This window comes from Lagopus leucura, unplaced genomic scaffold (assembly GCF_019238085.1).
Source record: "Lagopus leucura isolate 7727_CA_CO unplaced genomic scaffold, USGS_WTPT01 Super-Scaffold_100004, whole genome shotgun sequence".
In the NCBI taxonomy this organism is placed as follows: Eukaryota; Metazoa; Chordata; class Aves; order Galliformes; family Phasianidae; genus Lagopus; species Lagopus leucura.
In genome coordinates, this window is record NW_024962264.1 from 12,439,436 (window position 1) to 12,461,624 (window position 22,189).

Below are 22,189 nucleotides of genomic sequence, written 5' to 3' on the forward strand. Positions count from 1 at the left end.
TTTTTTTTTTTTTTTTTTTTTTTTTTTTTTTTTTTTTTTACCATTCTACCTAGGTGTGACTGACTACAGAATTACCTAAAACGGTGACACACAAAAGGGTACTGGAGCTAGACTTATGCTTCTACTGAAGCATAAATAAACTAGCCAATGTCCCTTCAAAGGGAAAAAGAAGGGTGCAGATATTTTCATTCTGAGCAAACTTTGGTGTGATTCTGCATCAAATCCTGTTTAGAAGTGAGCCCAAGTCACATACTAAGTCCTCCAGCTTTGGCAGTGCTTCAGCTCTAAAGATCAGATTTTCAGAACTGTTCAGCTGTCACAGATAATGCAGTACCAGTCCAACACTTGGCCTTTCAGCTTCTGGCCTTTACTGCATCAAGTCTTTTATTCAGAAAACAGATTTCTTATTAGTGTCATCTGTTAAACCAAAAGAGGAAAAATGACTGTTGTTGTAAAAGTTATTTTTCAACACTGCATTCATAAGAACTAATATTAGTATATTTTTTCATTTAGGATATGTCTGTGGAAAGCAGGTTTGGCAAATACTTAGACATATATGGCTTCCAAGATCTGTTTTCTATCCACTTCCAAATCAGTTATACCCTAACTATGAAGCCATACATAGGAACAGTGAATTGAAAAAAGCACACTATTTGAACTCAATTAAAAAAAAAAAAAAAGAGAAAGAACCTTAATCAGGCTTTGAATCATTGCAGAGGCTGTAGCATTACCTTATTAAGTCAGTCCAAGCATAAAAACTAGGTGGTCTTACAGATATACCAATCACAGTACTACATTTTCTAAGCATAATTCAAGTGGTTTACTTGAAACACATTGCTCATCATTAAGAATGATGATAAACGGTAACATCAATGTTGTTACCAGTCCTTCCCAACAAAATAAGTCATGTTTTTGTTACAATCACCTGTTTACAGTTACTTGAAGAAACTTCAACTGCTGAAGCTAAACTTCTCTTTGCTGAGCATATCTGTCTTTAAAAAAATACATGCATACAGACAAAAGCCTTCCAGCTTGCCTTCCTTGTATTCTGCTAGAAAATCGTTATTCCTTCTGACAGAAATAGAAGTGGGCAACAGAATGAAAAAGCTGAACTAAGTTCAAGCCAGTGCTTGACTGTGACTCATTTTTGTTCATGAATAAGGATGAATCAAGTCAGTACAAAGTTTCTGGCACTATTTCCTTATCATCAAATATGTTTCATTTTTCACATATTTATCATCAATTCCTTTGGCTTGGATTGTTTTTGACTGATGGAGATAAGCTAGACCCTTGATTTAACTCAGCCTTAAACTATCCAGGTCACTGCAAGAGAAATATTCAATCACCTTTATATGAGGAACAACTTATAGTAGAAAATAAATAGAAACAAGAACCTCAGCGTTCTGTGCAAAAGATTTCAGACTTTTGCTGAGAGAGCAAGAGATGAAAAACTCCACCCTAATCCTCAAGACCCCTTAAGTTCTTGCAGATCTCAACGGACCTGCAAAAGAAAAGAACCAAGCCACACTACAATTTACACCGACTCAATCCAATCTACTTCCCCTGTAACTTAACACTCATATGAGCTTTATTTAATGAATGGTGGTAGAGAACAGTGAAAGAGGCACTTGTGTTCTTGCATTCCTCTCCCTTAGATTTCTTCTCACTTGCATACCGTGGCACTTACATTATCTGTGTCATACAATGGGACAATATGAATTCTAAGAGAGTTACGGAAATAGTGCAAGGAGCTTTATCTGTAAGTTCAGAGAATATCAGGGACTGTTACTCTTCTTGTCATTCGAAAAAAGAAAGGCAGGCTGATATTTGTCTAGCATTACTAAATGCTAAATAATGAATGGATCATATCAATTCTGTACCATGACCATAGCTGTATCTGTAATTGAAGTGGATCAGTTAATCTCAGTTCATATTTTCATATATGCCTGCTGATGTACACACAAACATGTTAATGAATCAATGCTTGGCTATAGTCTTAAAGTTCTTGCTTCATAGCTTTAATTGAATTAATTAGCTAGCATTCCTAACAGTGCATCAGCCTCTTCCACAAGAGGAATGATGATTACAATTTAGTATGCAGTTTAGGCTCAGAGGAATACAACCAAATCTCTACAAATATGTACAGAATTAGTCAGTTTTTGTTCACAAAAGACATGGAAAAAGCTCCGGTCTTTTTACTTTGCAAGACAGCTGGACTAATGTAATTTGCTAAAAACAGTCTAGAATTTATCTTGACATTTTTCATGAAATAATTTACTGTTTTTACTGAAGACTAAGATATTGAACTAGTTTGACAACTGCTTGAATATGGTTTGAAGAAATTAGGCTTTAAGCACTAAATAAATTACTAGAAAATATATATTCTTTTTATATACCTAGGAATTTGCATCACTACCAGTTCCTTGTTCTTCACAACAAAATCCACTAACTTTAAAAAGCACTTTTAGTGGGGGGGAAGAGAGGAGGGAGAGGAGAAAACTGTACTTTGCATTCTTTCAGTAAACAAAAACAGAACAAAAAAAAAGCTAACTTGGAAAATATTAAATAGCAGCATTTTTAAAATATATTCTTTGAAATCAACATTTCTGTAGATATTATGAGGGCATAATTAAGGGTTCTTTATAAAGACGAGCAACAAACACCATTTTACAGCTGAGCTCAACTTTTGCTACTGATAGGAAAAAAAGGTAACACCAATAATATAGCCACCTTTTTTGTTTTAAAATATACTGCTAAATTATGTTCCTCTCCCTTTTTATTAATGGCTCCTGCACTACAATATAACTCCAACCAATATTCACATAAGGAAATCAATGATTTCGCACACATCCAGGGCTTGCTTACATGTATCAGTTCAAATAAGCAAATATGCAACTATCAGAAGGAAAACGATTTAGCAGAGGGTTGTTAGTTAAGGTAGTATGGTTAAGCTGTGGTTGGACTCAATGATCTTTAAGGTCTTTTCCAACCTGAGTGATTCTATGATTTTATGAAAAACAACTATGTCCCTTAAAAAGCAAAGTCAGAAACTTTCGCAAGATTGTCTCACATTCTTCTGTTTCACTGAATATCATTTCAGTTCTCTCACTGACACCACAGAGGTTTTTCCTCTTCATTGCATCCCATGGTTTGCACAGCACGAATGGTGGGAGCTAGTTTTACTAGCCAGCAGATCTGGGCCAGCTAGGAAGAAAAGTAATCCTGTGCTGAAAAAAACAGTGACAGATTGCTTCCTCCCTGTAATAGAGGGAGGAGCAAAGCACAAACAGTAACTGAGAGTTACTCCCTGCCTGATCTGATCCAGGGGGGACAACTACCACCTAGTTTGGAAGTAATGATCATACTGTAATTTAGTTCTAAAGAACAATTAAGTAAAGCTTTTCAGAGCCTCTTTGCCATTCTTAACAATACCAGCAAAAATACTTTGTGAATACTCTCTAAACTTTCCCATTCCTTAAGACAGCAGCTTCTTATTGATTGTACCTTAAATCAGCCTTATCTTGACTGCTTGCACAGAAATTTGGATTTTGAAATGGGTGACAGTCATAAATAGAAGTTGCTTAACGACAGAAGGGATGTTAACTCTTTCTGAGTACCTGTTTCAGAATCCATTGTTTTTGAAAGCCTTGAAAGACTCTACAAGTGCAGAGAGAAAGGGAAGATCAGAACAGACAGATCATTTTACTGCTAGCAACAGACTGCCTAGGGACTTTTTAGTGCAGTAGATTAGCATTGATGTTTAGTGACTAATATGATCCAGTGCTCAGTTAAGTCTGTGAAAGCCTTAAGAGGCATTTATGGAAAACACATTTTTGTTATTGTTTCAGTTTATCACCGAAATTTTGTGTCATGTGAGCATCTTTTCTGACAGAAGTCAGATCTCTTTACCTGATTCTCAATGCCCTTGGTCTGAAAGAGACAAAAGTAAGATCCTCAGGTCTCAAAAGTCACCAATTTTGCATCAGAAACATTTACTGCAGATTTCTTGCCATCACATGATGATCACATTTAGTGAATTCGCATGGAGGAACAGTTCAGTCTGTCAGCTGGCCCTTTCAATACAGCATTTTCATGTCAGTGACAAGCTAATAGAAGCTAAAGTCAGAATTTGAGAGTCTGTGAGGGGCAAATACAAGACTAGCCTGACAGTCTAGATATTCATCCTGTAAAATGCAGGCATTAAATAAAGAATTAGAATAGCTATGACAACAAGCAAGATAGAGGGGTAAAGATTCACAAGTCAGAATCAAGAACCAAGGCTAGAGCAGATAGAAGCACATGAGGTCTCAGAATCATTGACCAGAGGTACAGCCATATGCTGTACACTGGAAAAACCATCAGTCAAGATTTTGGGCCAGTATCTACATCCCCTGGGGGCAGACTGTTGTTTGGATGAACAATGCTTAGATATCTGAATATCCAAGTGAGGTCTGGAAGAGATTTGATGCATGCCAGAAGTGATCAAGAATAGGACTTGATAGCAGGTATGTTTAGTCAGACAGATTCTTATTACTGTCTCATATGTACAAGGAAATATGTCTAGTGGTGCACAGCGAAACAAAGTAAGACATATATCCATCTGAATTTGAAGGCTAGAGCATAAGTGTTTCAAGTAAGCTAGTAAAGCCAGTTCACTGGGAAGAAGGGGATAAACACTACGCATTGTCCCTGAGTTAAGGCACACATCTAGAATCAATGTTTTAAACATTTTCAGGTTTGAAGGATATTAGAAAAGAACATATTCCACAACTACCCCTCAAAAAACTCAAGTTATCTTTTCTAGCTCTATGCATAGACTGGTCAGATTATAGCTACTCTCTACACCAGAAAAGGATGTACTCCTCCTTACCTTTGTGCATAATCTGAAACCCAGGAGCATCACTTGGCCCACGAGAAGAACTCGGTAAATCCAGGGGTATGCTTCAGAAAAAATAGTTAAAAAAAAAAAAAAAAAAAAAAAAAAAAAAGAAACTCAAAACTTAATCATCTGTATTTCTATATGATTTTATTGTAAGATAAACTATCATATTGTGCAATATATTACTTTGAAATATGTTTTTAAACACTTAAAATAGAAGTCTAAGTGAATCATTTGAATGAACAGTAACTTTTGGATTGAGTACCTGCTAATTGGAGAGACTAATTTCTAAACTAGCTGTTCTTTTCAGATGTGCTTGTAAGTCATTGCAATCCAAAAACTGCTTTATAATAATAGAAAATAAATTGACGGTTTTATTCTAGTTCTTCACAGATTGACTTCTGTCATCGTGACTTTAATTAGCTGGCACTCATTGAGATTGTAAGTATGGAAGGCAAAGAATGAAATTAAACAAATATTTCCTTCAGTAGCACTGGAAAATACAAAATTTGTCTATACTGGTAAAATGTGGGCAAGTAGCATTGCCTACAGATAAGCTGATACAGTAATAGTAGGCATCAGTGAGACAAGGAAAACTACTTCTGGGAAGCTCCATTTACTTTTGGATAAGTGGGAGCAGACTTCTCTGGATTTTGTTTCTTCATAATCATGCTGATCTGCCTGCTAATCTGTTCAAGGGCTGTTATACAAAATAATTACAGTAGTTCCAGATGTTTCATTTATCTTACCATCAAAACAATGTTGTATGTAGTTGTGGTGAATAATTTCAAAGATAGTAACTACATTCTATCAGAAAAATCAGTTACTGAGAACTAATGCGTGTTCATGAGAACTTCATGTTCACACTACTTCAGGTTCACAAAAGCCATTCACCTACTTGTTGAATTTATGTTCAGTTAGGTAGATCGGGCTTTTGAGCTCCATTAAATACAGAAATGTTATTTCAGTGTAAATACGATTATCTAAAATGTTTTAACCTATCTGCTTAACTGTGGTTAGTTTTGCATAATGCTAGGCACAGAAAGCATACTCAGACCAGTGAATAAGTTTGTTCCCATTGCCAGTTTCTAGAACTGTTGTGAAATAACAAGCAGTCCCAGGAGCTTCCATGGGATAAACTTCTCAGTTTCATCTCTGCCTTGCAGATGTACTTATCAAGAACTGTCATAGTTAGTAACAACATTGAATGCTTTCAAAACTTCAGTATAGCCTTTTCCACACCTGTCGTGCAACCACAGATCCCGATACTAGTGAAAGATAAATAGAAAACTCATGGAAATCATTATCATAACTCATGTATGCAAATGGGTTTGGCATTTAAATATGTTATCGCATAAACTTTATTTTTTTAAATGTACAGCCAAAGTCATGCATCCTATGCCTTGATATTATGAACAATACACATAAAAATCTACCTCTCAAGACTTCAAGACTTCATTGATGTTAAAGGTGTTTAGCTTTTTTTTAATCCCATTCCCTTCTGACAGCCACCAGAAACACTGCTATCAACCAGAAGCATAGTGCCTACTTTTATCACTGAGGTAACGTTAAACTTTACAAAAATACATAAGCTTACATAAAATATAAACTTTCCACATCGTATATCATATAACACTCGTTTTCTTTTATAATGCTCTCCAGGAATTATCAGGAGGCCAATCAAATAACCACAAACGTGGTTACCTGAGATAATCAGGCTGAAAAGATAGTGTGCTGAAAGCAATACCAGATGAAATCAGAAGTACAGATATAAATTCATTTTCTTGGGAGTGTCACCACTGGAACTTTAAGGAAATTCAGGACTTCGGGAGACTCATTGAGCTTTTCTACTATACTGAAGAATCTTAAGAGCCTTGTGTAAGAGAAGGCAAAAGACAAAGTCCGCTTAGAATTATCCACTGATTTTCAGTTAAGAGTTCATGTACTACAGACAATGACAGGGTAGTAACAATTTTATTTTCAGCCAGTTCTCTGCACTTCAATAAATACAACTGCTGTGTGTGCCTTAGAAGTAGCTAGTTAATGTTACCATCATCACTCAGAAAATACATTAGCTAAAGTAAATGCAGCCACAAGTATGGAACAATGTAACAGGCATACACAGGAATTTCCAGTAAAGTGTCATTGTCTGCCATATGTTTTCATAATATACAACTATATATGAAGTAGTCAAAAATGGAAGTCCAAAAACTTAACAGTCAACCTCAATGTGATATCCATTTGCTCATGACAATCCTCCCACTTCTTTTTCTGTGGGTTTTTCTTTGTTTATTATTGCCAATCTCCTCCACACACTGTGACTTTATTCCTCCTTTCTATCTAGGTGCACACAAGAGATGATGGGAGCAAAGGAATAGCAGATAGTGGTAACTGCAAAATCATCAGATAAGCATTTCAGTAACTATATTAAGGCTTGTTCATGTAGGGTAGAAGTAAGAGCAAATGAAAAGTCTTTCAAAAGCTGTATTTCTCTCTGCCTTTCAGCATTTGTGGAAAGAAGCAGTCAGAGCCCACTGACACAGCTGAAGCATATTCTATGGGCAGCCATTTCCACTGTCCTCATTCCAAGGCAAAATAATTGCCTTGCTAAACAGACAGAATGCTAAGTTCCTAAGACTACACAGTTAGATCTCTATATTCTTCCACCAATACATCTATCTCAAATCGAAACTGAAAACGTTTCACTAAAGATGTTCCTTAAAGTGCTAGAATTCAGATGATAAAAGGAAGGTATTGTCCTCAATTTTGAGGTATTATTATTAGAAAGGTGTTTGAAATGATAAAAAGGATGTTTGAGAAATCTTTAAAATTATCAAAAACATACAGCAATTATTGAGAAGATTCAGCTTACAAAGTATCTGTCACAAGTGCAAATAAATACCCATATAGGTTAGAGCATGCTCCATTATGCATGTTAGTGAGTGGGCACGTGTTCATACAGGGCACAGGGGCTGCAGCTGTAAATAAATACTCATCAATGCAGTTACTACCATACAGCCCATGCCTGTGTATGTTCACAAGGTGGTGCTGCCACAAGGGAGAAATGTGCCATGGAATGATGATGCCATGCCAATCAATTAGAACAGAATGAAGAAAGAAGTTCATTTCTGGGAGTAGAACAGAGCCAGGTCTTCACCACTGGAAATGATCACCGTTCCACTTAATGACATCTTAAAAAGGAAAAGACAAAGTCGGTATGCCAAAAATAAAGCGTAAATGAAGTTTAAATATATTTCAGTAGTGTTTTATGTGGCCTAAACCTGGGGTGCAAGATTTAAATGTGATTTTGATTACTAAAATCCATGAGGAAAAAAAAAAATCATTTTAACAAGTAAATTTAAAAAAATAAAAATTTTTCAGCATCTCTTACTCTTGCAACCAGAGTTTTAGAAGTGTATCACTGGAAAAAGCTCATCCTGCATTTTCACTGATATCTTGGAATTGATTACATATTCAAGAGGCACCTCTGAGCTCTGTAAAAATAAACAAAGCAATCCAACTACAGAACATTTTTCCTAGGTCTTATAGAACTCTACAATCTCTCAAAGAATTTACAGTACGAAATTTACTGTAAGTGTAACATATAATATGTAAAAAGACAGGGTAAACTTTATTTGTATTTCAGAACGAAGACAATTTAGGTCAGCCAATTCTATCAGATCTTACCTGAGATAGGAAAGTTTCTCCTTTTTTTCCTCATTCTTCCGAGCTCTACACAGCGAGTCAATCCCAGACAATAATTCAGCAACACTTATTTTCTCTATAAAAGAAAAAGGTAAGCAATATATTAACAATTTCAATTATATTCATTCACATATGTACGAACATAGAAAGCCCTAGAGAAGAAAAAACAAATCATCCCGGTTTTTATTTTGTTTTACAAGAAAGAGTATGAGAAACTTCTCAGGAAAACTACAAACATATGCACATCCTGCAAACAGACATTTTTTCCAATGTCATTCTGCAATTAATTTTGGACTCCAAACCATTATGGAAGTGGACCACACACTCCACACAGCTCTGTTTTATATTCACATGCATGGTGAAAACTAAAACACTTTTAAGCAGAAAAACCGCTTTAGAAAAGATCTGGTTAGGAATGTATACATATAGCAATTGTTTTAAGAGTCAAAGACAGCAAAAACATTCAATAGGTTTCAAATACGTACATTATACAAGTATTGTTTCTTTTTCCCTCAGTTGTATTCTCCCTCCAGAAATTTTCCTTAAAAAAAAAAAAAAAAAAAAAAGAGAAAGAAAGAAAGAAAGAATACTTTCCCTAGGCATTTACTTCCTCAGATTAACATATTCTCTTTTTTTCAATATTGTGGACTGCTTTACATTTTGTACTGTGTTCACTCAAAAACAGATAAATTTGGAAACTGTTTTTTTGAGCACCCACATAAACATACCACAGTGCATTATGGGCAAGATAGAACTGAGGATGCTCACAGCAGTAAGCCCCAATGTACTAGTTCAGCACTTGCAAATGGAACATTTTTGAAGCCTTTCTCTTACAAACATCCATACTTTTCAGAGAGAAGCAACATGCATGACTAAATAATAAATAAATAATACAGAGGGATTAAAAACAACTCCAACAGGTCCTGGGAGCCCTTCTCACCTCACTGCAGCAGATAAAAATGCAGCATATACAGCTTCTATGCAGTAACAGCTCACTGCAATTAGCTCGACGACATTCCCCTGCAGTCTTCCCACACTCAAGTATGAGAGCAAAATTTACCACCAAATCATGGATCACCAGTAGGTGGAGTGCCAAACCCAGAGGAATAGTGCTCACATCTTGAGATGCACCTACATAGAAGTACAAATTCCCACTGATCTTTTCATACTTTATGATTTATCACTTTGATTTCAGAAATCATTCCTCTTCTGCATTTAAAATGTGTGTGTTGATTTAGGAGAGCTGTAATGGATTGTTCTGTTTCAGTGCTAAGTAAATTCACATACTCCATGAAGCAATTTAATCGAGCTCATATTTTTGGCCTTCTCTGTATTTTTGGCATTTTCCTATTTTTGTGTTCAATGCAATTATGCATTTTTACAAACTACATAATGTTTGCCTTAGAATTACCCTCATCTCCTTCTCCTCCGATTTGTTCAACTTTGGGTCTTTTTGTTCTTCTCTCTATTAACATATCATTAGCTCCTCTGTAGACAGAGATCATTCCACAGAAAATGTTAATTTCAAATATAGAACCCAAGCACAAAAATTATCTGCTTGGCATAAAACTTTCAAGATTTCTATATATGTCAAGTACACAGAAAGGCTTTATAGTACATCTTTCAAATTCCTCAGCATGAAGAACTACTATTCTGAATGCGAGGTACATATCTTTTATGAGAAGACAATATCAGTGCTAATAGCATGGCTTTTTCAGCTGACATAGTCTTTCTTCTTTGCATGCAAGTTTGCAACATCTTCCTCACATTTTGGCACTTTCATTTCATACTTCACAGTTTTCTTAGTGCTTTGAGCTTTGAAAGATAGCTCATTTATTTGCTATACCTAGATGCCACAAGTCTTTGATTATGCTATATAAAGATGTAGAGGAAGATGTTGATGGAGTTCCACCAGAAAAATATAATTACTTTGAAAGGATTCCAGAAACCGATCTAGTGTAACTGCTGTTTGTCTAGAATACAAACACCAGCAGCCTTGCCAGACTGCAAATTCATGAAATTTCTGAAAAGTTGCTCATTGCATTGTTTGTTCAAAGATCAGCCATGATGACAACAGTGCAAAGGATACAGTGTTAGGTGATGACAGAAGTTCCATCGAGACTATGTGTAATAGTTATTTAGGATATTTCTCTTATATAGCCCCTATACAAAACATGTTTACAATACACATAAACACAATGGTTGGAATCTTCCCCACACACGGATTTCCTCTTAGCTATTCTCTAAAGCAGTGGTGTTTTAGGTCATTATTGTTCAGTGAATCCACTGTATTTTTTTCACTGAATGACTTCAAGCCAAACTTTTCTTCACCTCTCTGTTTTCTCAACCTCTGCTTCTCTTTTCCCCTCAGCCAGCCATTCTGCTAGATAGCAGGCTAAAACAAATGTGTCTGCAATAAGGACCAGAGGCGTTCAAAGCCAGAGTTATTAATGCCTCTAAATTAGGGAAGAAAGTAAAAGGAAGAGTCTGCTGGTGACTTCAGGAAAAAGAAAACACTTAACAGTTACCTTAGAATACATTTTCTAAACACAAATGCATAGTTGAGATAATACCAGATCTGGTTTTACATTGTTGTTGCTGTTCTGCTCAATGAAATATTCAATAATGATAATTCCCTTACAATGCACAGGGACTTTCTAAAAGTACAATTTAACAATCAGAAACATTGGCTTAGACTAACTCTAAAACAGAGCATGAAGTCATAAAGATGCACAGATGTTACTATTTGGAAACATTAAAGAGGTACTGAAGCTCCTAAGCACCTCCCAAGTTGTGTTGATTTCAGCAGTTATGAGTCATAAGGGAAGAAGATACTATTGAAATTACATGCCTGGGACACTTTTCTTTACCACTTACATTTAGGAAAAAACAACAGTGTCTTCAGAAATACTTAATGGGGACAAAAGCACTGTGAAAGACTGCAAATACCAGGAACTGAAATGAATAAATCTGCTTACCTCTATTTATGCAGTTTAAAAAAAAGAACAATGCTAATGCATTACTCGTTTCTGATGATACCATAGAAGGTTCAGGAGATCTAATTTCATAAATGTATATAAATAAATAAATAAATAAATAAAAAGGTGAGTGCTGGAGGTGCTGAAAGTCACAGTACTGATTATTTCAGGGAAATGTTTGTATAATGAACTTGGGCAGTTCTATAAACATAGCAAAGAATATGAGATTACTCATACATGCTGTACCAGTCCTTCTCTGATTAATAATTGCATTGAATCCACTGAATCAACTAGGAGAGCAAATGCACTCAGAAGGTCTTATTTATTAAAAAAGACTCTGACCTTTCCTGAGATCACTTTAGTAGCTCAAAACTACAACATGTACAAACAGAGATTTCGTGCTGAGCATGGAAGTTTACTACAGTGTGCTACTATAGTTAAACTCATGCTACCCTATCTTTGTATCTCAGACAAAATGGTTCTCAAATGAAGAAAATATTGAAAGAGGTGCAACCCAATAACCCTGCTCACTTGGGCAACCGTTATCTAAAATTTCTCAAGGCACTCTTTGGGGGTGGAAATGAAATCTCTGTGAGCTGGATAGCCCACTGAGTTTTAGTGAACCAGAATTTAACTAAGGCAGAGGAGAGGTAATGCTGTCCACATTGCACTTTTGCCAGTACAAAAATAAAGACACGCTAGAGGAGATAATTAAAGGAATGTCTGTATTAATAAGTCAAGGAATGGAGTACGAAAACTGGGAGAAAGTAAGCATTAATAAAAATAGAAACTTCAAAGTTTTTTCCTCCCTGTATTTGTTCTTCGGGGATTCTCCACGTAGAAACATCTCTTCCCTAGTCATCTTTTCTCTGTAGGAGCAATCTGATTTTTGCTTGTGCCTAGAGATAACTAGTTAACAACACATACTTCAATTTGTTGCTGGGTACCAGCTAGCCTCTCTTCGCTGGGCTTCCACTTAAGCTAATGAAATGAGTCAGTGCAAGTACCGTATCACTTTTTTTCTTTCACAAAATATTCTCTTACATATTTCTCTACACATCCCAGGACCCGTTTCAAACACCTTTTCCTATTAATTGTGATTTGGCCCTAGATGTTTAAACATACAAATTTAGATAAATAAATTTAGTATTATTTAAATGTCTAGAAGGACATTTACTGACAAACTGACTGATTCAGAGCACTCAAAATGAGGTGAAATCTACCAAAATTCCCATCTTAATAGGAATTTGAAGAGTAAACAACACATTTGAATGTAGAAACTGTTTTCTAAGGCATCAGAACCACTAAGCAGACTTTCTCAACTTTCTTATCAAAATGCAAAGGAGATCTTTTCTTCCCCCTCAGAATTTAGCAGATTGCATCATACTGCAAGACTTGGGTAGCCTGTATAGAACACAGATAAAAGTCTAAAGGTTAAAGATGTCAGGAAGCTGGATTTGGTTTATAACTTGCAGTGCTTAGTGGTTTCATCTGTTTATCTCTAAATAAATACTTGACAAGGCCAAAGGAGTAGAGCTTGAAGCTATTTTTGCCAAAAGCAGTTTACTCAATGCTGAGCAGTTCAAACGTAAAAGGAAAAATCAGATGTACAGATATTTTCCTTCAGAGCAGCTCTTTATAGACCTGCATGAGATTTATTGTACCTCAAGTAGAACCAGTGACAGTTAAACTTAACAGCTGGCTAGGCCTGAAAAAACTGGAAATATTTCTACGTATGCCCATTACAATGCTCTTCTTCACAACACACAAAGCTACAACCTTCAAAGTAAAAACAAATGCAAAAATGTGTGGGAAATATGTCCCCTTTTAATGGAGAGTTTAGGGTTTTACACACACACACACACACACACACAAAGCCAACATCCAACCACCATGCTTCACAAAAAGTGAAGTTTCTTTCCTCATCACAGAATCAAATAAAGTGAGCCCAAACCAGAGCCTTTCACACAATATTACATAAACGTCACAGAACAGACACAATTCACTTCACATCTTCCTCCTTTTCCTTCCACTTTGGAGCGATTTAAAGAATCATGGTGAGGACAGAGATGAAAAGATGAAGGTTATATTCAATATAAAAAAGTGCTAGCTGAAAATATGTTATTTTGATGAAAACTGTGACTTCAAATGAAGGCTGTTCTGAAAGTAAAGCCTCCTATTTTATTGTGTTGGCTCACAACATCAGAGGCAGATGCAGGTGGTATTGCTGAAGAGGTTGAACCTTCCTACCAACATTATGTGACATGTTGTTGTTGTTTGACAGACAGCAGAATAGAGGGGCAGTGTGAAAAACGGTGTCTGACATGGAATTATATACAAAGCAAAGGTGAGTCACTAAATTCTGTCATGCAGAAAAATGGCACCTGCTGACATGCACTTACACTTGCTGAATATTTATGGAAATCAAACAGTGGATGTAAGCATGGTGAGGTGGTGCGTGATGTGTTTCAGCAGTTGCGACAGCGATGTGAAAGACAAGCCACATTCCAGATAGCCACGCACAACTGTCTCACCATGAAATGAAGAGCATCTCAATCAGCTCATACTCTGCTAACGGTGGTGACTACACTGAAAAATAATGTTTTGTAGCCAACAATTTAGTCTACTGGTTTTATTGTTCCCTTGGAACATATTTTAGTTTCCATGGAAATAAATAGGAGGCATTACTTTCAGTGTGCCCTCTGTATAATTAAAATTTTTTTACTCACTTTATCTGCTTTTTAAAGAAATTGATGGGTTGTTGTGAAAAATATAAAAGATTTCTCCAATATTTTTCCCCTCAATACTTCTATGAGAGTATGTAATTCACAAACAAGTATATATATATATATTATGCTCAAACTTTGAAAAGATTCTAAAGAAGCTCATCAGTCACACAGAACTATTAATTAACATAGAAAAATAAAAATGTTAGACTTGTGAAAAAAAAAAAAAAAAGTGGGCAAGTGGTGAATTGTTGAATTTCCTCCTGTTTTAAAAAAGACATGTGAAAGAAAACATTTCTTACCTTCTTGTTCCACAGTGTAACATGGAGATAGGTAGACATAAGCCTTGTAAGTTTTGATAGCCTTCTGAGAAAACATAGGGTAGGATATTCCATAATATGGTGTTTCAGGTAACTTACAGAACCTTTCTTCTAACCAAGAATCTTGCCGAAAAATGCTTGGTCTTGCCATTCCAAAAGTTTTGTTATTATAAGGGTTGGCATTATTTTTCAGAACAGAGGCAGCGCTTAGACGTGTCTGAGTTGAGCCCCAGCGGCAATAAGGTACAGTAAGTTTCTGGGAAGACAAGGATCCTTTGCATTTCTGTTGATAAAGTAGAGACATGCTATTAAGGTCACAATAGTTCTGAATTATTTCTTTTGCACTGAATTATCTCCAATATCTGATATAAAATAACAATGAAATAGTTATTTCAGAAATGCCACACATGAAACAATATTTCCCTTGTAAAGCCAAGCATTATCATTTTACTTTTATTTGCATTTAAAAGAAATCATTGGGTTTTTCAATGAATATCACTACCTTCTTCTTAAATAAAAAAATATGTAAGACAAAAATGAATAAATTCTGCCGCAGTTTTCAGATCTCCAAACATCTCCTGATTCCAAAATCTCTACATATAGGAGTGCTGTAATATGAAAACCTTTCACAAGAGCCAATCCCATCTCTGATCCAGAACTTTGAGATTAGATTTCACACCTACTTAGCAGCTGGTCACATACCATTGGCCCATTTTATGCAAATACATATTCACACAAAAACTTCATACGCATTTTCTAGTTTAGCGAAGAGTAATTACAGAAGTAATTACGCAATATTTTAGGAAGTTCCCCTTCCATCTAGACTCTGAACCAGGTTTTGCCACAAACTGTAATACTATAAATAAGGGGTGCATTCACATTTCCTGACCTGGTCTAGCATTAGTGAAAATATCCTTCTGCAACCAAGCCAGTTCCTATTGGAACAGCAGAAAAGGGATGCAAACATTGCAGGGAGTCGAAACTAGATGATCATTGTGGTCTTTTTTAACCCAGGCTGTTCTATGGTTCTATGAAGCAGCTTTTGTGCTGGAGCAGAAAGCACAGGAGCAGAATGGAGAAGGGCGGCAGCTGAGTAGGAAGAGAGGAACGAAAAGTAAAGAAGCGGAAAAAAAATCTGCATCCTCAGCTATCCATTTTCCTATCTTTGTGCAAATGTGATCCCATGAGATTACAGCCACTGGAAAGGCAAAATAAAAAAAAATAAAAACTGTGCTCACTAAATTTGTTTTTATTAAGGAGACTTAAGTGAGTGTTGAAGATGTAGTAAAGGCAAAAGCAGACGCAATTAAAGTAAAGCTGTGGAATACACTCAAATACAGAGAAGAGATAATGAACAGAAATAATGGAATTTACTAAGAGAAGCATTAAAATGATTGAGAGGTTACAATCAGCAACAGAAAGGAATTTGCATTCAGGGATAGCAAACCTGAACTATGAAAAGAAGTGATGAATACCAAGACCTATAGTTGCAGGGGATGGGTAAAAAATAAGTCATCAATATAAAAACAGTGCAGAGAGAAAGATCTTCAGAAACAGATAGAAAGTCCCCAGCCATCTTGCAGCATGAAAGACATTGTGCTGAAATATGTTGCGGAATTTAGCAGGGAGGTGGGGAGAAAAATAGAAGAAAGTTTCACCAAATGCTGCAAAAGATAACATTTTCAAAGGGAGAAGTGAATTGGAAGTGTCAAGGATAAAGAAAACAAATGAGAAAAGTGTGTGGAACACATTCTAAGCAATTCTCAAATTTGGCAATCTGAGAAAAGTTTCAGATTGAGATGGGAAGCTGAGTGGAGGCAATTCCAGGTGCACGAGAATAATAGTAACTACTTTTGTTTGCAGATCCACTGAACATAGTTTTCTAAAGAGGAGAACCACTGTAAATTACTAGTGAGACACGTGTCTGCACATTGAGGGTTGGGATATTGAGTATAGGTAGATAAATTTGTGGCCCAACAGCATGAAATCTGCTTAAACAGATTGAAATTATTTTTTACACAATATCTACAGCAAACGATGTTTTGTATATAATTTCAATTCATTTCCCTGCAGAAAAACATTTCTGTGAATGCATATCACTTCATGTTGTAAATGCCCAAGGGATGTATAATATTTTGTAATAACTTTTGTTTTATGTTTATTCAATTAGCAGAGTTTTGTTAATTACAAATGAATTAATAAGGCTGCTCCTTCATGTGCAGTTTGATAAAGAATATTCCCCTTCCTGCTGCTAATACATTTGATCTATTTTGTAAGCACAAAAAATATACATACAGAAAAGGTCAGTTGAGTGAGTATCCCAAACACTAGTTCTAACAAGAAAGTATAATTATCCCTACAAATCGTAGAAGACCTCCAATTTTTCAGGTACTGAAACACCACAAAAAAAAAAAAAAAAAAAAAAAAAAAAAAAAGTAGAAAGAAGCCATTTTGTATGCAATAATAAGATGGTCCTCTATATTACTATGGTATCTACATTACATAGGCTTTAAGGAGGAAAAAAAGTAGTTTAGGGTAAACGTTCTAGGTAAATAGTTAAGTAGTTTTATGAAGTATTACTCTCTATGTAACTGAAAAAAACTGAATTTTAGTATCTGGTTGATTTACCAGCATCTGTTTACTAAGAAGACTCAATGCAGTCAGAAAACTAACAAGCTTGAAAACCATCAGAAAATATATGGTTCAGAGAAAGTTACTTCCTGTTTCAACTGGGGTGACTGAAGAAATGAGATTTTCTATTACAGTCCATCACTGAGAAGAAATATTAAAATATTACAGTAATGTTGTTTTCTATGTAAATCTTTTTCTCCACAAGTTTTAGTTGCGCAATTAAGATTGGACAACTCTTTAATGTAAGAACGTGGACAAGTCACTGTATTAGTTGTCAGACAAAGATCACTGAGAGAAAAAGTTGCGACTGAGAAACAAAATCAGGTCTTTTCCACCAGTGATTTCAACCTTCGACATTACCAAGGGTCTTGTCTAAGAGTTTATAAAATAGAGACCTAAGAAAACTTATGAAGGCTGACCACAGCACAGTCCTTGGTCTCACAATCCTCCTGTGCAACTGAGCTAGACAGGTTCCTGCATTGTCATCATCATCCTCATAATTTTAAGCTTGTACAAATTCCCAAGCCTGATCACTAAAGATGCAAATGAACATGGATATTAATAATAATATACAATATATACCCTTCTATTAAGAAAAAGGACTGTGAAATGTATTTTGCTCATCTTTCCCTAAAGTTTGTTTTTAGGGAAATAGAGGATTGTATTTTGAGCACTTTGTCTACAAACTTTACAGTTGTTCTTGGGAGAAGAAAATTGGATAACATACAATACTTAAAAACATTGCAAAGAATTTGGCTTGTTTCAACATCTGTCACATTATCACTGAGGGATAGATAGTATTAAATACAATAGCTTACATAGAAATTATCAGAATTTCTTTTAAAATAATTCATTAGTTACAACTTTTGTAAATATATTATACACTCCTAGTACAAAATGAGGATTGTCTATTAAATCACAGTATTTATAATACAGGCTAGCTAGTATCTACCTCTTCAATTGTCAGTATCATTTTTCATGATCTGGAAGAAAATACTAAGCAATTGCTGACAAAACTTGCAGAGCATGCAAAAATTGGTGGACCAAGGCAAGCATTCTACAGAATAATCTGTTTCAAATGCTTAGGTGGCTTCATTTGAACAAGACAAATTTTAACAAAGAAAAATGAAAAGTCATAAATCCATTCAAAGGGAATGCAAGCCACATTTACAGGATGAGGAACTGGAAAAAAAGTGATTCTGAAGGTGGATAAGAAACTGTCAACACAGTGCAAAGCTATTGCTAAATGAGCTAATTGGATCCTTACAAAAGTAAAGGAATATTTAAATAGTTTATGTTTTGCATTATTTCTATGTTCACACTGATGCCACCAGTGCTGGAATACTACATTTACTCTGAAATGTACATTAAAAAACAAAAAAAAAAAAAAAAAAAAAAAAAAGGAAGATTCAGAGGTGAATTAAAAGACTGTCTGATACCAGAAAAATCTAACTAAAGAGAAGGTTAATATATTTACCTTCATCAAAAAAGCATCAGAAAATTATTTGCTCACAACGAGAGAAGCTAGAGTACATCAGCTGAAAGTGTGGAAAACTTGTGTGAAAGTGAAAAAGTCTCAGCTGCTTAGAATAATGCAAATGTGCTATGTAGAAAGAGGTCATATACATAGATGGTATATAGACACTGCTGACTGTAAAAAATATCACTGCTTCTCATTTAAAGGGATTGGTACTGCTAATTTCCAGGAAAATGGGGAAATAGAGAATACTAGAGTTAAGAAAAAGCTGTTAAGCTGTTGCCTTATCACCGCTCATGTTCAGAATAGGTAGAAAAATGAATTATTCACCAGCTGAAAACACCAAAATATCCACTTTCTCTCATCGCTCCTTAAAAAAAAAAAAAAAAAAAAAAAAAGGAGAAAAGAGTTTGGATTAGTCAGTCAAATAAAGAGTGAGACAAATTCAGATCTGAAGAGTATGAAGCAGTGTACGCAGATGTTAAACAGGGTTAGAGGGAACATTACTTGGGACAGCAGAGTGGGGGAGGAGTGAGGGTTTTTGGTTGGTTGTTTCTGTTTGATAGGGAGTAGTGGAATTGGGAGGGTTGTTTGTCTATCTGTTTAGAACAAATATACGATTAGAAATATAGGAAAATGCAACAAAAATTGAATTACTTGCTTGTAAGCCAACACTTACTATTATGCTCTCCATAAAAAAAAAAAAAGGGTTCAAACAGTAAACCCTGCTGTCCACTATGAACTTCTCATTTTCGTATTTACCACAGGAAAGAAAATATTCTGAAGGCAATAAATCACACTCTGAATGCACCTGTGCGTTAAGAAGATTTTCAAATGCCGACTTTTTAATCAGAAACTAATATGTAGCAAAACCCAACATTTAAAATGAAATTCAAGAATTCCTCAGCCACGTTATGCAGGAAGCCAGTCTAGATTATTTTAACAGTTCCTTACAGCTTTGAATTCACCGACACTAAGAATACAGGCATTCCTGAATTCCACTGCAACAGAAAAGGTAACTTGCACCAGACATTAATGGTAGTGCATACAGACAGATACAAATCCTAAGTGAATCCTCATCTGCTACTGAAGGGCAGATGTTGCTACATTTTCTGGCTTTCTTGAAAATGTATTTTACAGGGTAGCCAGGCAGAAGGAAGACTCAGAAGGTTAAGAGAGTGTCAGAAATTAAAAGGAACATTTACATACATATGTTCGAATTTCTTCAAATTATGTGTAGTCATTCTAAGAACATTCATAATTAAGCAAGGATAGATCATTTCATTTTCTTTTTTGCATATTGCCTAATCATCTAGAAATACTTCTAATTTCTACAGCCTTCAGCAGCTTCCTAAGTTATAAAGGTATGAATGTTGTTTATTATAAGCTTGAAGTAGCCTACGTGATGCTTCCAAGTAATACGTATTTTAAAATGATTCTCTGAAATAGCAAGCAATATAAAATACTAAGCAGCAGAAACATACTTGAGATTATGCTGAATTCATTTTGCAAAATATATTTTTGTTTATTGCAACAAATAATGTGAATAATAATTTCTGCTGGAAAGAAAAAAATATATGAAGAAGTGATCTACAATTACGTAAATTTAAATATATATTTATGTATGTAATTTCTTGACAGTAGATTCCATGATAGATATCTTGTAGGAAGCAAACAGGAGAGAAACAAAGGAGCAAAGAGAATATTATCAAGGTATTTAGGTGACTGACATGAGCATTTTCCTCCTAAATACAAAGTACTGTAGTATTCGAAGTTAAGGTTTTCATCAATATTCTTGTTCCTGAATTTATAGCTTTATGGGTTCTTTCACTTAAAAATAATCTTAGAATTACAGCACAGGTGAAAACAATTTTTCCAAACGTGAAGGAGAATGCAGAAATAGTTCACCTTCAACCTATCACATCGTGTCAATTCCAACAAAAACACTACTTTCTGTGACTGTAGATCCTGCAGGGCTTTTACTCTCTTACTCTCAAAGATATCCAGAAATATAACCTGTTCTCTTATCCTTATATCTGAGCAAAAAAGCAATCCCATTTTCTTAAGACATCAATTTTTACCTCTTTTGTGACAATTTATAAGGTTGCAGTTTTCCTATTATTCTGTCAGACAGACTTCTGTATTCTCAACGCAATGCAGCTGACCTCTGAATGCACCATAGGAAGCAGAAAAGTTTGATACTATCACTGCAGGGTAATTTCTTGGTAGTGAAACTCGTTGTTATTGAAATCTCTTAATTCCAATCATTGAAAATACTTCTTCAAAATGACCCTGGAGTTCCTGATACGATTATTGTAAAAGTCAATGTTGAAGTAACTGCATTCAGTCAAGGGAAAATGTTAAGATGAAATATGCAGGGCCTTACTCTTCTAGGATGCCTCTAACAGATGAATCTGAAATTCCTTACAAATTCACTGCACACTCTTTAACTCCTAAATGTTATTTCTAACCTAAACCAATTCAGTCTTTGCTTCCTAGTGCATTCCTACTGGGCATTAAACAGCAAGGAATAATCTTGGAGTGCCATCATTAAAGAAGGTGCATCTCATGATATGTTTGAAAGTTAGCTGGTAGGAAGGTACATAACTAGAATGAAAGCAACAACTGACTTTTGGGGATGCTCCATTTTTCTTCACAGAAAACAGCTTTTTTTTATTTTTTGGACACACACAAAGTGCTTCAGCTTCACATGGACAATTATTATATATTTGAGAAAATCAAAAGTGTTTTGTTCATAGTTACCTGCAAAATATACTCTATATCTACAACCGACAAGAAATAAACCACTGAATTTGCAGTAGAATATATAGGCTGATGAAGAGGAAAAAAGATGTCTCATAAAACACTCTGGAATAGTTTGTTACAGGAACTTACTGAGCACCACCATTCCTGGAAGTTTGGTAAGCTTCTGCAGAAACAGTTGGACTATCCCTCTATCCACTCTATAGGCAGGTGGATGGATATGATAGTGCTGTTTGACTTCAAGGACAGAGAACACATCCGTCTTCATTTTATTTTTGCAAATGCAATGATTAAAAGAAAATATACCCTTACAGGACAGTTGCTTTTCTCACAGAGATAAAATACACTAACTGGACAAAGAGTTTCTCCAAGATCAGCATGAGTTAGCGGTAGTAGGTGGGTTAAGCATCTTGCAAACTGAATCTACTTCTTTTCAAAAGTTCCTTGGCTAATTGACTAAGATGGAGCTTACTGGCAAAGAGCCTATGCTTTGACTAATTCCCTGAAAAGTGGACCGGGACAGGGCAGACAAAATAGAGTTCTTTATTCTTAAAGCTTAAGTGTTGAGCTTGATTTCATCATCTTATGTCTATATGAGTGGGGATGTAAAAAAATAGAGCTGCTGCAAAGCATTCTACATAGCTATTATAACATTAACAGTACTCCTCACAGCACACCTGACTTAGGTCTGCACTGTTTTCTTTTTTTTT

General features: G+C 35.3%; 1 protein-coding gene across 1 annotated transcript in view; it reads right to left on the reverse strand.

Moving 5' to 3' along the window:
* The window catches only part of IQCM (IQ motif containing M), a 111,281-nt gene that overhangs the window by 81,348 nt on the left and 7,744 nt on the right, over nucleotides 1-22,189 (reverse strand). Inside the window, 3 exon segments of the mRNA XM_042870529.1 lie at nucleotides 4,871-4,941; nucleotides 8,567-8,660; nucleotides 14,591-14,891. Coding sequence (XP_042726463.1) covers nucleotides 4,871-4,941; nucleotides 8,567-8,660; nucleotides 14,591-14,891 — 466 coding nt within the window.